The 14,612-nt window shown below is 43.4% G+C and overlaps 1 protein-coding gene across 5 annotated transcripts in view; it reads left to right on the forward strand.

The window, feature by feature from the left end:
• LOC139570607 (serum response factor-like) overlaps positions 1 to 14,612 on the forward strand; it is a 64,599-nt gene that overhangs the window by 18,287 nt on the left and 31,700 nt on the right. For 4 of the 5 annotated variants that reach the window (XM_071392610.1, XM_071392607.1, XM_071392611.1 and 1 more), the window contains exon 2: positions 8,009 to 8,275. In XM_071392610.1, coding sequence (XP_071248711.1) covers positions 8,009 to 8,275 — 267 coding nt within the window. The remainder of the gene's footprint in view (positions 1 to 8,008; positions 8,276 to 14,612) is intronic. The other variant, XM_071392608.1, reaches the window with a different exon arrangement.

A 14,612-nucleotide genomic window follows, 5' to 3' on the forward strand; every position in this document is an offset into this window, starting at 1 on the left:
AGGCAAACTGGCATGCTACTGGGCCTTTCTAGATCTTAAACTGTCGAGTAGATCCACGACTGATCCAAATGGAATGAAACATTCAAATCACTGGGCTTTTGCACCGTTATTCAAATGACATTTTCACTGCAGGTTAGAGTAGAATTTTGTACTCCCTTATAAACAATAATGCAATTATTCATTGCAGTGTGGTGTTGTAGGCTAGTCTAGGCAGGATAATTGTATTGTCCCTCAAGATCAATAGGGAAGCTTGTTTGTAAACAAAGTAAAAGTAAACAAACACTATACAAAACATTTGTTAAAACTATAATTTTGATATCATGTATGGTCAGTCTGTGCATCCAAATCTCTGTTTCTGAATTTAATTGGTTACATTTCTCCAGCTCCATCACGCTTTTTACTGAAACAACAGGGGCGAGGAGGCTGCTTTGTTATTGTTTCAACTGTTGATTGCCTCTCTAAGGAATACATTTGATGTATTATCACTTAATTTCATGTTATTTTTATGAAAATGACAGTCACTAAGCTATTTTAAACATGACTATGGATTCATTACATCTACATTGGCAGCCATTCTGAATTCCGCTTCCTGCCTAAAGTTTACAATGAACAAGGCTTCTAGGATGTTTTCATATCACAATCGCCATTGCACTACACGCTGCCCTATCCCACCTTGACAAGTGTAATACATATGTGAGAATGTTGTTAATCGACTACAACTCAGCCTTCAACACCATAGTGCCCTCCAAGCTCGTCACTAAGCTCAGAGCCCTGGGTCTGAACCCCTCCCTGTGCAACTGGGTTCTAGACTTCCTGAGGGACCGACCCCAGGTGGTGAAGGTTGGCAACAAAACTGCTCCACCACGCTTATCCTCAAAACGGGGGCCACTAAGGGGTATGTGCTTAGTCCCCTTCTGTACTCCCTGTTCACCCATGCTGCGTGGCCGCACAAGATTCCAATACCATCATTAAGTTTGCTGACAACACAACAGTGGTAGGCCCGATTACCAACAACAACAAGACAGCCTACAGGGAGGAGGTGTAACCTCAATGTCAATAAAACGAAGGAACTAAGGAGACTGCAGTGAGCATGCCCAACGGGGCCGCAGTGGAGAGAGTCAAAAGCTTCAAGTTTCTCACTGAGGACCTGAAATGCTCCCTCCACATCGACACCGTGGTGAAGTCGCAACAGCGCCTCTTCAACCTCAAGAGGATGAAGAAATTCGGCTGGGCTCCTAGGACCCTCCAAAACTTCTACAGATGCACCATCGAGAGCATTCTGTCGGGCTGCAGGGCTTTCCAGAGGATGGGTAGGTCAGCCCAACACATCACCGGGGGCACACTGCCTACCCTAAGGACATCTACAGCACCCGGTGATACAGGAAGGCCAAAAAGATAATCAAGGACCTCAGCCACCCGAGGCCCGGCTTGTCACACCCTGCTACCAGACTGAGACCGTACAGGTGCATCAAAGCTGGGCCCATCAGACTGTTGAACAGTCATCACTAGCCGGCCTCCGCCCGGTTCCCTGCCCTGCACGTTAGACACTGTCACTAGCCGGCTACTGCCCGTTACTCTACCATGTATTTTTGTCTACTGTCATATGTCTATATAGTCATTGAACACTGATTAATTATTGTTGTTCTGAAATCGTTTCTGTAGTTGGAAACAGATAAGAGTAGCATTCGTGCAACATTGTTTTATTGATTTTATTTTCTCTGAGAAATAAAGCTAATTGATTACAGTTTATATGTACATACTGCATTCTCGACATAACTCATCCTATATAAACACTGCCATAGATACCTTTTCTTACTTGTATATTGTCCATACTGTCTATACACACCACATATTAGTATTCCAGACTCTGACATTGCTTGTTCTGATATTGCTCATTCTGATACTTGATAGTTTCTTTTTTGGGGGGGGGGGGGATTATTTGTGTATTAGTATTTGTACAGCTTTTTTTGTATTGTACTGTTAGACACTTACTGCACTGCTGGAGCTAGGAACACTAGCATTTCGCTGCACCTGCTTTAACATCTGCTAGTCTGTGTACGTGACAAACTTTGATTTGATATGTCACTAAATGTCATGCTTTTATCTGTTGCATCATACTTGCATACATTTTCTTCTGGTCAAATACCAGCTATTATGGCAACCATTTGGTATTTTTGCAATAACTCGTTTCCTGGTGAAGTTTGAAATGGGCACCCCTTCTGGGATGTTTTCATATCGCCTGAAGAATGTTTGTACCAAATTTCATGCTTTAATCCACCACGTAATGTTTTTTTTTGCTCAGGCCCTGGACCATAAAGCAAACAAGCTAGAATGACAGAAGGTACAAATAGGAATGAACAAACTCCCCCTTCCCCATTTTCAACACTATGTAGTTATCAAGCCGTGCACTTGGGTATTGGCCAAGCCACCCTGACACACACACACACACACATATAGCCCTGGTATGGCTGAGACAAGCTGACCACACAGTTCTTGGTACAGTAAGACATCCTCTGTCATTGAATTATGGATCAAATCCATTGGAAGTGTTACTGAGCGCTGCATACTCTATGCACTCCATTTCTAAGAATATTTCCGCAGGGCCCACTGAAGCTGAATAATAAAATGGTTAAGTGAACCACAGGTCTCATCTTCGCTGCTTTTCAGAGCATGCATATATTTCCAGAGGCTGGCTGTCTTTGATTCGTTCATTAGACACATCAGCTCTAGAAGTGAAGCCTGCACCGCTGGCCTAGCAAGTGTGACAGACCCACAGAAAGAGTGTTGGAAGTGTCTCATACACTCCTTGCCCCTCTATTTATTTTCCCCTTTTTCCCTCCAATTTCGATCTTGTCATCTCCCTGCAACTCCCCAATGGGATCCGGAGGCGAAGGTCGAGTCATGCATCCTCTGAAACATGACCCACCAAACCAAACTTATTAACACCCGCCCGCTTAACCCGGAAGCCAGCCACACCAATGTGTCGGAGGAAAAACTGTTCACCTGGTGACCAAAGTCAGCCTGCAGGCGCCCAGCCCGCCACAAGGAGTCGCTAGAGCAAGATGAGCCAAGTATAGACCCCCCCAACCAAACCCTCCCCTAACCCGGATTATGCTGGGCCAATTGTGCGCCGCCCTATGGGACTCCCGAACACGTCCGGTTGTGATACAGCCCAGAATCAAACCCGGGTCTGTAGTGACACGATGCAGTGCCTTAGACCGCTACGCCACTCGGGAGGCCCTTCTACCTTTATTTCATGTAGAGTTGCATTTCACTCCTGCCAAACGATGATTAGATGAGTAGCTTCAGCATTGTCCAATTGCTACATTAAATGAATGCAGGGCATCATATCTGAAAATGAGAAGACAGGCTAACAATGAACAAAGTAACACGTTGCCACACTTCCAAACCTTGTGATGTCTGAAAGTTCCTTGAAAGCTAGAAACCGGTAAGTTCCTTGAGAGAATGTAACTTAAAGTAACTATTGATACGTTTGATGCGAGTTCTGTTTAATAGAAATGTCTCATGTAGTAATGGCACTGTAGTTTAACAGTATAGGTCCTATGATTTCACATAGGCTATTTGATAAAGGTAAAGAAGCGATTGTTGGTTGTGTGAATGACATCCATCCTCTAGTCCTCCTTCCTACTCTGCATTTCTGCCAGAATGATACCCTGTGGCTAGCAATGAAATCATTCATCAGCCAATGGAAATTGTATTCATTAAGGTGATGGTAATAGTACTCTACATCTCTCTCATTTTCTCCCTTTCTCTCTGAAAAACGTGCCACCAGAAGCATCCTACACTTTACTGATCACTCAAGTAAATCAAACGGCTCTCTTAGGGAGTTCACAAGGTTCACTCCAAGTGCAACAATAAGTCTGTGTGAGAATAGCTCATGGTGTGGGTTGCATATCTGATGCAAGACCTGTGCTGTATTCGTGGAACACTACACAACTGGCTTTGTGTGGTTAGAGTGTCCACCCTGAGTTTGGATGGTTGGGAGTTCGATCTCTGATCGAGTCATACCAAAGACCAAAAATGGGACCTGTTGTGTCCCTGATTGGCACTCCGTATTAAGGAGATAGATTGGGGGTAAGGCCCTGTGATAGACTAGTGTCCTGTCCAGGGGGTGTACTTGTACATCAAGCTGCCTCACGCTACAGAAACAGGAGAAAGGCTCCTCTGTGTGTGTGTGTGTGTGTGTGTGTGTGTGTGTGTGTGTGTGTGTGTGTGTGTGTGTGTGTGTGTGTGTGTGTGTGTGTGTGTGTGTGTGTGTGTGTGTGTGTGTGTGTGTGTGTGTGTGTGTGTGTGTGTGTGTGTGTGTGTGTGTGTGTGTGTGTGTGTGTGTGTGTGTGTGTGTGTGTGATGTCTGGTGTAATGTATGACAAGGCGGGACAGCTCATGTTCTAATGTTTCACAGCTTGTGAGAGGAGTCATTGCTCATGTGCTCTATTTAAGATCTACAGTGCCTTTGAAAAAATATTCAGACCCCTTGGCTTTTTCCACAATTTGTTACGTTACAGCCTAAACATTTTCCTCATCAATCTATACACAATACCCCATAATTACAAAGCAAAAACAGGTTTGCTAATTTATTAAAAATAAAAAACTGAAATATCAGGTTTACATAAGTATTCAGACCCTTTACTCAGTACTTTTTTGAAGCAGCTTTTGGCAGAGTTTGCAGCATCGAGACTTTTGGGTATGACTCTACAAGCTTGGCTCACCTGTATTTGGGGAGTTTCTCCCATTCTTCTTCTCTCTCAAGCTCTGTCAGGTTGGATGGGGAGCGTTGCCTTACAGCTATTTTCAGGTCTCTCCAGAGATGTTCAAGTCCGGGCTCTGGCTGGGCCACTCAAGGACATTCAGAGACTTGTCCCTAAGCCACTCCTGCGTTCTCTTGGCTGTGTGCTTAGGGTTGTTGTCCTGTTAGAAGGTGAACCTTCAACCCAGTCTGATGTCCTGAACACTCGGAGCAGGTTTTCATCAACAATCTCTCTGTACTTTGCTCCATTCATCTTTGCCTCAATCCTGACTAGTCTCCCAGTCCCTGCTGCTGAAAAACATCCCCACAGCATGATGCTGCCACCACCATGCTTCACCGTAGGGATGGTGCCAGGTTTCCTCCAGAGGTGACACTTGGTATTCAGGCCAAAGAGTTCAATCTTGGTTTCATCAGACCAGAGAATCTTGTTGCTCATGGTCTGAATCCTTTAGGTGCCCTTTGGCAAACTCCAAGTGGGCTGTCATGTGCCTTTTACTGAGGATTGGCTTCTGTCTGGCCACTCTACCATAAAGGCCTGATTGGTGGACTGCTGCAGAGATGGTTGTCCTTCTGGAAGGTTCTCCCATCTCCACAGAGGAACTCTGGAGCTCTGTCAGTGACCATCGGGATCTTGGTCATCTCCCAGACCAAGGCCCTTCTCCCCCTAATTGCTCAGTTTGGCCGTGAGGCCAGCTCTAGGAAGAGTCTTGGTGGTTCCAAACTTTTTCCATTTAAGAATGATGGAGGCCACTGTGTTCTTGGGGACCTTCTTCAATGCTGCAGATATTTGTTGGTACCCTTCCCCAGATCTGTGCCTCGACACAATCCTGTCTCTGAGCTCTACGGACAATTTCTTTCACCTCATTGTTAGTTTTTTTTTCAAATCATGTCCAATCAATTGAATTTACCACATGTGGACCCCAATCAAGACATATAGACATCTCAAGGATGATCAATGGAAACATGATGCACCTGAGCTCAATTTAGAGTCTCATAACAAAGGGTTTGAATACTTAAGTAAATAAGGTATTTCTGTTTTTTGCTTTGTCATTATGGGTTATTGTGTATAGATTGCTGAAATGTATTTTTTTTTAAATCTGTTTTTGAATAAGGCCGTAACGTAACAAAGTGGAAAATGTCAAGGGGTGTGAATACTTTCCGAAGGCACTGTACATGGTTATTACCACTCCCCCTTTCCTTTCTCTCCCTACAAACCAAGACACCCATCGCAAGGAACGCAATCATTCTCACAATATCACACTCTATTCTTGGACCTTTTATCTCATGATATTTTAGCTACATTTGTGCTATACAGTGGGGAGAACAAGTATTTGATACACTGCCGATTTTGCAGGTTTTCCTACTTACAAAGCATGTAGAGGTCTGTAATTTCTATCATAGGTACACTTCAACTATGAGAGACGGAATCTAAAACGAAAATCCAGAAAATCACATTGTATGATTTTTAAGTAATTAATTTGCATTTTATTGCATGACATAAGTATTTGATACATCAGAAAAGCAGAACTTAATATTTGGTACAGAAACCTTTGTTTGCAATTACAGAGATCATACGTTTCCTGTAGTTCTTGACTAGGTTTGCACACACTGCAGCAGGGATTTTGGCCCACTCCTCCCTACAGATCTTCTCCAGATCCTTCAGGTTTCGGGGCTGTCGCTGGGCAATACGGACTTTCAGCTCCCTCCAAAGATTTTCTATTGGGTTCAGGTCTGGAGACTGGCTAGGCCACTCCAGGACCTTGAGATGCTTCTTACGGAGCCACTCCTTAGTTGCCATGGCTGTGTGCTTCGTGTCGTTGTCATGCTGGAAGACCCAGCCACGACCCATCTTCAATGCTCTTACTGAGGGAAGGAGGTTGTTGGCCAAGATCTCGCGATACATGGCCCCATCCATCCTCCCCTCAATACGGTGCAGTCGTCCTGTCCCCTTTGCAGAAAAGCATCCCCAAAGAATGATGTTTCCACCTCCATGCTTCACGGTTGGGATGGTGTTCTTGGGGTTGTACTCATACTTCTTCTTCCTCCAAACACGGCGAGTGGAGTTAGACCAAAAAGCTCTATTTTTGTCTCATCAGACCACATGACCTTCTCCCATTCCTCCTCTGGATCATCCAGATGGTCATTGGCAAACTTCAGACAGGCCTGGACATGCACTGGCTTAAGCAGGGGGACCTTACGTGCGCTGCAGGATTTTAATCCATGACGGCGTAGTGTGTTACTAATGGTTTTCTTTGAGACTGTGGTCCCAGCTCTCTTCAGGTCATTGACCAGGTCCTGCCGTGTAGTTCTGGGCTGATCCCTCACCTTCCTCATGATCATTGATGCCCCACGAGGTGAAATCTTGCATGGAGCCCCAGACCGAGGGTGATTGACCGTCATTTTGAACTTCTTCCATTTTCTAATAATTGCGCCAACAGTTGTTTCCTTCTCACCAAGCTGCTTGCCTATTGTCCTGTAGCCCATCCCAGCCTTGTGCAGGTCTACAATTTTATCCCTGATGTCCTTACACAGCTCTCTGGTCTTGGCCATTGTGGAGAGGTTGGAATCTGTTTGATTGTGTGTGGACAGGTGTCTTTTATACAAGTAACGAGTTCAAACAGGTGCAGTTAATACAGGTAATGAGTGGAGAACAGGAGGGCTTCTTAAAGAAAAACTAACAGGTCTGTGAGAGCCGGAATTCTTACTGGTTGGTAGGTGATCAAATACTTATGTCATGCAATAAAATGCAAATTAATTATTTAAAAATCATACAATGTGATTTTCTGGATTTTTGTTTTAGATTCCGTCTCTCACAGTTGAAGTGTACCTATGATAAAAATTACAGACCTCTACATGCTTTGTAAGTAGGAAAACCTGCAAAATCGGCAGTGTATCAAATACTTGTTCTCCCCACTGTACGTCCAGAGTTCACCAGATAGGTATTTTTAGACTTGCAGTGTGTTTCTTGGCTAGTTGGCTGCAATTTCAACCTGTTATCTGTGGGTAACCCATCAAGAACTATGTTTTCCTATTCCAATTAAGTCTTGTCTGTGTTGGTAAGGAAAGTTTTAAACAATTTGTTTCAGTTATTAAGAACATGGTGGGATGTCAGCTTACTTTGTTTATTTTGGCACATTCCTCAGAGACTGATGTTGATGCTCATGCTAAACTGAAGCTGATATGGATGTTGAAACTGATATTAGATATTGATGCTGATTCTCTCCCTCCCTGCCATGACAGGCTTATGAGCTCTCCACGTTGACAGGCACCCAGGTCCTGCTACTGGTGGCCAGCGAGACGGGCCACGTCTACACGTTTGCCACGCGGAAGCTCCAGCCCATGATCACCAGCGAGACAGGCAAGGCCCTCATCCAGACGTGCCTCAACTCTCCGGACTCCCCGCCCCGCAACGACCCCTCCACTGACCAGCGTATGAGCGCCACAGGCTTCGAGGAGACGGACCTTACCTACCAGGTGTCTGAGTCGGAGAGCCTTGGGGAGACCAAGGTGAGTTCTGCTGCTGCTCTTCACCATAAGGACCAGGGTCGTATTCATTAGGCACCGAACATTAAAAAAATGGACTGAAACAAGGAGGGAGTACATGAACTTGACCAATAAAAAATGCTCATTTTCATTTTCCGTTGCAAAACTTTTTGCTACAGAGTGCCCTAATGAAAATGACCCAGAACAAACTGGCTTTGGAACAGAAACAGAACACATCTGCATGTTCTGCTCATCAGTTTACCTGTAATGTACGTGCTGTCCGGTTCCCAAGTGTTTACAAAGAATGGCATTGCTATTTTTTGTGTGTGTACTGTTGTCTGTATTTCAATGCTAAAGGAATACAGTAATTGCAGTCAACATAGCCGCTTACTTAAAAAAGATATAGCACCAGAGTTACTATAATAGATGCTCAGTCAAATCCTCCCAGAATTTGACAGCCAAGCACAGCAGAGGAGAACTAGACTAGTTCATCAGATTCACATTCAGTTATGGAAACTCAGCTTACTGGTATGTATACAATGAGCTGCGGTTTGTCACCGGTTTTAAACCTTTGTGTCAAACTCAAGGCAACCTCTTTTGGCTTGTTGCTCACGGCTTTGTTTGATTGTCTACTAAATATTTTTTATTGGCTCAAACAGCCTGGTTACGTCTCTTGTGGCAGGAAGCAGGGGTGTAAAGACAGACCAAAGTAGTGGAACACGAAACCGCTCAACAGAATGGATTAGAAGTTATCTTCACTCTACCTCGCTGAACTTGGCACAGAAACGCTCTCAAACCCCTGTCTATAAACCTGTAGGTCAAGGCAGGTCGGGGTTGTATTATGAGAAATGTACAGCCGGTTGTATATGTATGTGTGGATGTTTTTTTTTATAGTATGATTTATTCATGTCGTCCTATAATGTCTATAATACCATACATATTTTTTTATATTTTAGAATAAAAGTTTTAGTTTTTTTGCATGCTGATCCAGCATGAGCACTTCACTGTAGTTCCTCACTGTATCAGTGGAAGAAAGGTTTTTCATGAGAAACTCAATATTGCTATTCTAATTGTGCAGTGATATACTTGATACTGTTCTAAAAAAGTAGTAGGCTTTGTGATGTGCAATGGAAAGAGATTACAATGTTTTAAAGCCATTTGGACATTCTTTATAGTTAGATGTGCTTCGTTACCCAATGGAACACCGTGGTGCTGTTGCTCACATAGTCACGTGCTAGCCACCAGGATTTCCTCCACTGTTGACTTGATTTAAGTACACTCCTTTGAAGAGGACCTCCTTTGAAGAGGACCATACACTATGTGCTCATTTCATGTTTTCACAAGCCAGTTACTTGCTGTCTACCTTGAGGATGGTGATCAACCTTTGGGTTGTTAAGTCACTAATGCCCGCTTCACTCATTGGTAAAAAAAAAAAATGGATTCTGCCTCCAAGGCCATATATGGTATGGTTTCCCTGCCTGTTCTCTTGGCTGAGGCTCCTCACATTCCTTATAAGCTGCAGCTGTCTTTGGAGTTCTGCAACAGTGATGTGGTGGTGGGTTGTATGTACAATTGAGTAGGGGGATGGGGGGGTGTAGATAGGGATATATTATTTAAGAAGACCGATGGAATGGAAACATTTGGCTGTTATCAGTGATATGTCCCCTTGGATGTCATTTGTCATTGAGACTGTGGATGGTTGGTGATGGGGCCTTGTGCAGTTATTGTGTGGAAGATCAGTGTGTGAGAGAGAGAGAGACTCTTGAGCATGGTTTCATTGTAAAGGCAATCCAAGTTTAATACATGTGGGGGATCAACACTCGTATTGTTAGACCCTGGCAGATGGTTACTGTAGCCATGATGAACTCTGGATCCTTTTGCTTTAGTTTTCAAGGCTGCTGCTTTATGCTTCCCTGAAGTCTCTAGATACCATTGGTCTTGAGAACAGTATGTCATACATACTGTAGAAACTAGTCTAAACATTCACCTTTTGGTCTGGTTGGTGGAGGGAGAGGGGGGAGATGAAGGGAGGGACGGGTGCAAGGTGAAGCAGAAGAGTTAGGTCAGCAGCACCCACGTGACAAGATGCAGTCGAGCCATGCTGCGAACATCATGTGACATTTGGAAACCTGTCGTAGCCTAATGATGTGTGTACTACTGTACATCATATGATTACTTTCAATAGGTTTTCTCTGCATCTGTCACTTCTGTCTCTGTTAGTGGGATGAAGTAAGCTACTCAAGACACTGATCTAAGGCAAGTGTTGTTTTTCCTCCGTAACAGTTATGGTTAGGATTTTGGGGAGGGTAAACTGATCCTAGATCTGTGTGTAAGGGTAGCATCCTAGTGACACCATGCCCCCTCTCTTGCACTCCCTCCCTCCCGCTCTCTCTGCCTGGCTGCTAGTACTGTCGTAGTTGTAATTGGGGTGGTTTTACTTGTTCCCAGCGGTTGTTAGTGCAAATCGTGTTTCCTCACCACCACTCTTGTAACATTGTTGCATTCTTCTCACCAGAGCTCCCACACAAAGACACCACTAGGCCAGAGAATGCCAACTAAGATTTAAAATGTTTGTTTTTCTAGATATTGGTGATCAATTAGTTCAGTTGTACAATAATTGCCACTCAGGGATGAATAATATTGAATTATAATGTTCTCATTATTCAAATAATTCAAAGCTTAATTTTCTCTATTTAGTCCTCATTCCCCATTGTAATGAATCAGGTCTGTTATATTATTCCCGTCGATGGAAAACTGCTGTAGGTAAATATAGTTTTTCTACTTCTGCTCTCCCACCACTGTGCCACTGTGTCTCTCTGGACACAAGGTGCGCTTTGGCTTTGGAGGGCTGCAGCAGGGCAGGGGGCATTCTGTGACAATTGAGTGTCATTGAGATAATGGAAAGTTAATTTACTCAGATATGCAGCCTTATCACAAGGTTACTCCTAAATAGGGAGTCTGTGACACATTTAGTGGAAGTGGGTGGATGGGGGGAAGGTGAGCGCAATGTGTCGCTGTGCAAGAGAGGGAGGGCTGTGACATTATGTTACCCCCCTTTTTATTTTACAGCGAGCAAGTGGACAGGCCAGCTGCCATTGGCTGCACCTCCTCCACTTGGGCTGCCTTGCCTTTTTTAGAAGTCCCCCAAAAGGAGCTGTGAATTCCATGTTGCTGGCAGGGTGCCAGTGCGTGAGTTTCGGAGCCAGCAAATGGGAGATTATTAGGGGGACAGACAGCTACCAGTGAAGTTGTAGCTAGCTACAATGGGCACTCAAAGGAGAAAAGGGGCTGAAGTAGTGGTGGGCTGCCAGTTGTCACCTTCATTTGGGATTTATTTAACCTCCCATGAATACTGAATCATCTCACAAGCCCCCAATGGGGGGGACCCATTCTCCTTTCCCTTCACTTTATCTATCATCACAACATTACTTATAGTTGAAAAGAATTGTCACCTCAGTTAAATAGAAGAACGAGCACAAGGACAGGCCATTGTTTGTATGTGTGTGCGCTGTGCGTGCGTGCGTGCCGTGTATGTGTTACGTGGAAATTTGACCATGTCTGTGTGTGTAAAAATTATTGGTAATATCTCTCCTGGCTTAAGTAGTATAATAATGTTCCTCAGATGTAAGAGGGAATTTAAGTACATGCATTCTCACTGGAGGGGGCAGACAGATACATTATCCCAGAGAGGATCCATCCATCCATAACTCCTGTCCCAACTAGCACATCCGTTTTATTTATTTTTACCCCGAACAATACATTTGGACGTACTTTGTTAAATCCTGTTGCTGCTCCATTATATTAAGTGGAGTGTTTCTCTGCGTCAGTGTTTTTCTCTGCGTCAGTCTTGGTTTCCTTAGAGATGGTTGCAAGTGCTGGAGATGAAGTAAAGGAGTAGGGGGTATGGGGACTGAGGTTCCATTAGTGACTAAGCTTCTCTCACCAAGGTCCCATGGAGAAATGACAAAAGCATATAGTGCACCCTTGATAAATAAATGCAGCTGTGTGACATGAGTAGTGTTTTTTTGAATGGCAGAAAGAGACAGGTTTCAGGTAGTGAATACTACTGGAGGAGAGTTTCAAGAAAATGTAACGCTGCTCTCGTAGAGTTGGCTCCCGTAAGTGGAATCTTTATGTCAAGGACAGATGTTTTCTTCTGTACCACCGGACTGAAGGAGTAACTTGAGTGCACTGTGGTAGGCTACATTTAATACACTGCTAGCCTGGCTTGCAGCCTCAGAGCTCGTTGCTTTGGGGAGAGACTAATGCAAGGCTGCAGGTTCCCTGCGGGCAAAAGCCTGGCATAATGTAATATTTTGATTTGATATTTTGTTGAGTTATCAACCAATGTAAATTCTACCTGAAATAAACCAACCCCTGAAATCCTGTAGTTGAATTGTGGTTGAAATCTGGTTCAAATTAGTGTATTTCACCACTTTTTAGTGTTTTCAACCAAAAATATAACTGATGTTCAACATCAGTATGTTGAAAAGAAACTTGGTTTAACATATTTTTTCCCAGGTTGGTCTGAACCAAAAGCCAATGCAGATGTTATGGTTCAATCGACCTGTGGTGAGGAATTCAGAGAGAGTAGAGGCAGAGGGAGATGGTCAAACAAACATGTTTGAGGAACAATGATAAGTCGGCCATAGAGATAGCGTGGCTGAACTGACAGAGTATTAGTGCCAGGTAACTGATGCCAATATTTGACTTACTTTGATTCAGTCACATCCCATTTCCTGCTCAGACAAAGGACTATGGAAAATGTGATCGCGTCATGTTGATAATGATGTGTCTTACAGCATGGTCAGCTGCCCTATAGTAAATTTGAGTATTTTCAAATAATGTGGCCGAATCAACTACTTCTATTTAAAGTATTTCAAAGTATTTTCAAATAGCCTACTTGTTTCCAAATAAGTTTAAAATACCCCTAGGACCAAACAGCAATGTTGTAGTACTCGAGTCCGGGCTTGAGACAACATTTTGAGTGTCTTGTCTCTGTGTCAGATACATTTGTACTTGGTCTTGACTCTGTCTCCGACAGTGAGGACTCATAATCTCTTACAGAGACCAGCGGAGTAAAACACTCTTAATTATCAGCTTCCATTCAGTAAGTGCATAAAACCGCTTCGCCATGGCCAAATATATACACTCCTTTCTTGAAACATTAATACCTGCAGTCTTTATATCTATTATAGACATGTTTGTGCAATGGCGAACCTATTGGACCTAGGCCTTCAGTGTGTGACAGGTTTGTGATGCTGAAAGTACAGCAACGGTAATACCAACACACTCCTGTAGGAGAGTGCACTTTTTGTAAAACACAAAGGGCCAGTGGCGTAGTGGAGGCTATACGCAGGTGCCGTGTACCCACTTTTTTTTTTAAATGGGCGTTGCTTATACGCACTTCTTAATCCCTACTGATGTTTATCAAAGTAGTGTGGTGGAGGTATACGTCTTATCAATTATGTAGTACAATAGAGAAATCATGCACAAACCTACACAATTGCAAAGCAACACATAGCCTAGTTTCAGCTGAACATCATCTGCAGGCAGCAAGAGCACACAGCTCTCAACTGGTTTTGGCATGGGACAGCTCACAGACTAATGTTTTTTTGTAAAAACTGTCCCACCAATTACAAGTCAAAATGTGATTGGTTGAGTCCACTGTCACTCCAAAATGTTGCCCTAATACAGTTGAATGGCAGACGCCTTCTATATAGCTTCTGATGGCCAAGCCAATTGTTGACTTAGCTAGTTAGATTTATCTCCCCAGAGACCACTAAAGAAAAATCCTGATTGGATTTTTTTTCTCTTCAGTGTTAACCCTTTCCTTTCCAACAAAAACTGAAGAGGGGTAGTAATAATTTGTTGAGTGGCTCTATTTTCCCCCAGCATGCATTTTTCCAACATTCTGAATGTCTAAAGAATCCATATGTTTTTCTGAAATATGAACACAGAAATACTGGACATTTTGAACTCTTATTATGGTGGCGATTTGACAAAATTACAATCATGGTCTTGAATTGGACTCGCATTTTTCTGGTCTCTGTCTTGACTCGATCTTGGACCCCTTGTCCCCCTCCTGCTCGACTCTGTCTCCCTTTCTTGGTCTTGAATCGGTCTTGCTTTAGGTGGTCTTGAACACGACACTGCCAAACAGACCTGGGTTCAAATGCATGACTTTTTTAAATATTTGTATTTGAAAATACACTTATCTGTGCATTTCAGTATTTTCAAATACATGCCAATACTTTCCTAATGTATTTCCAAATAGTTTCCAATATTCGTCTACTTGTACTTTCAAAGAACATTTTTCAAAATACTTACATCGAAACGTATGTGAAAGTAATTGAAATAC

The sequence above is a fragment of the Salvelinus alpinus genome, chromosome 3 (assembly GCF_045679555.1).
Source record: "Salvelinus alpinus chromosome 3, SLU_Salpinus.1, whole genome shotgun sequence".
Taxonomy (NCBI): Eukaryota; Metazoa; Chordata; class Actinopteri; order Salmoniformes; family Salmonidae; genus Salvelinus; species Salvelinus alpinus.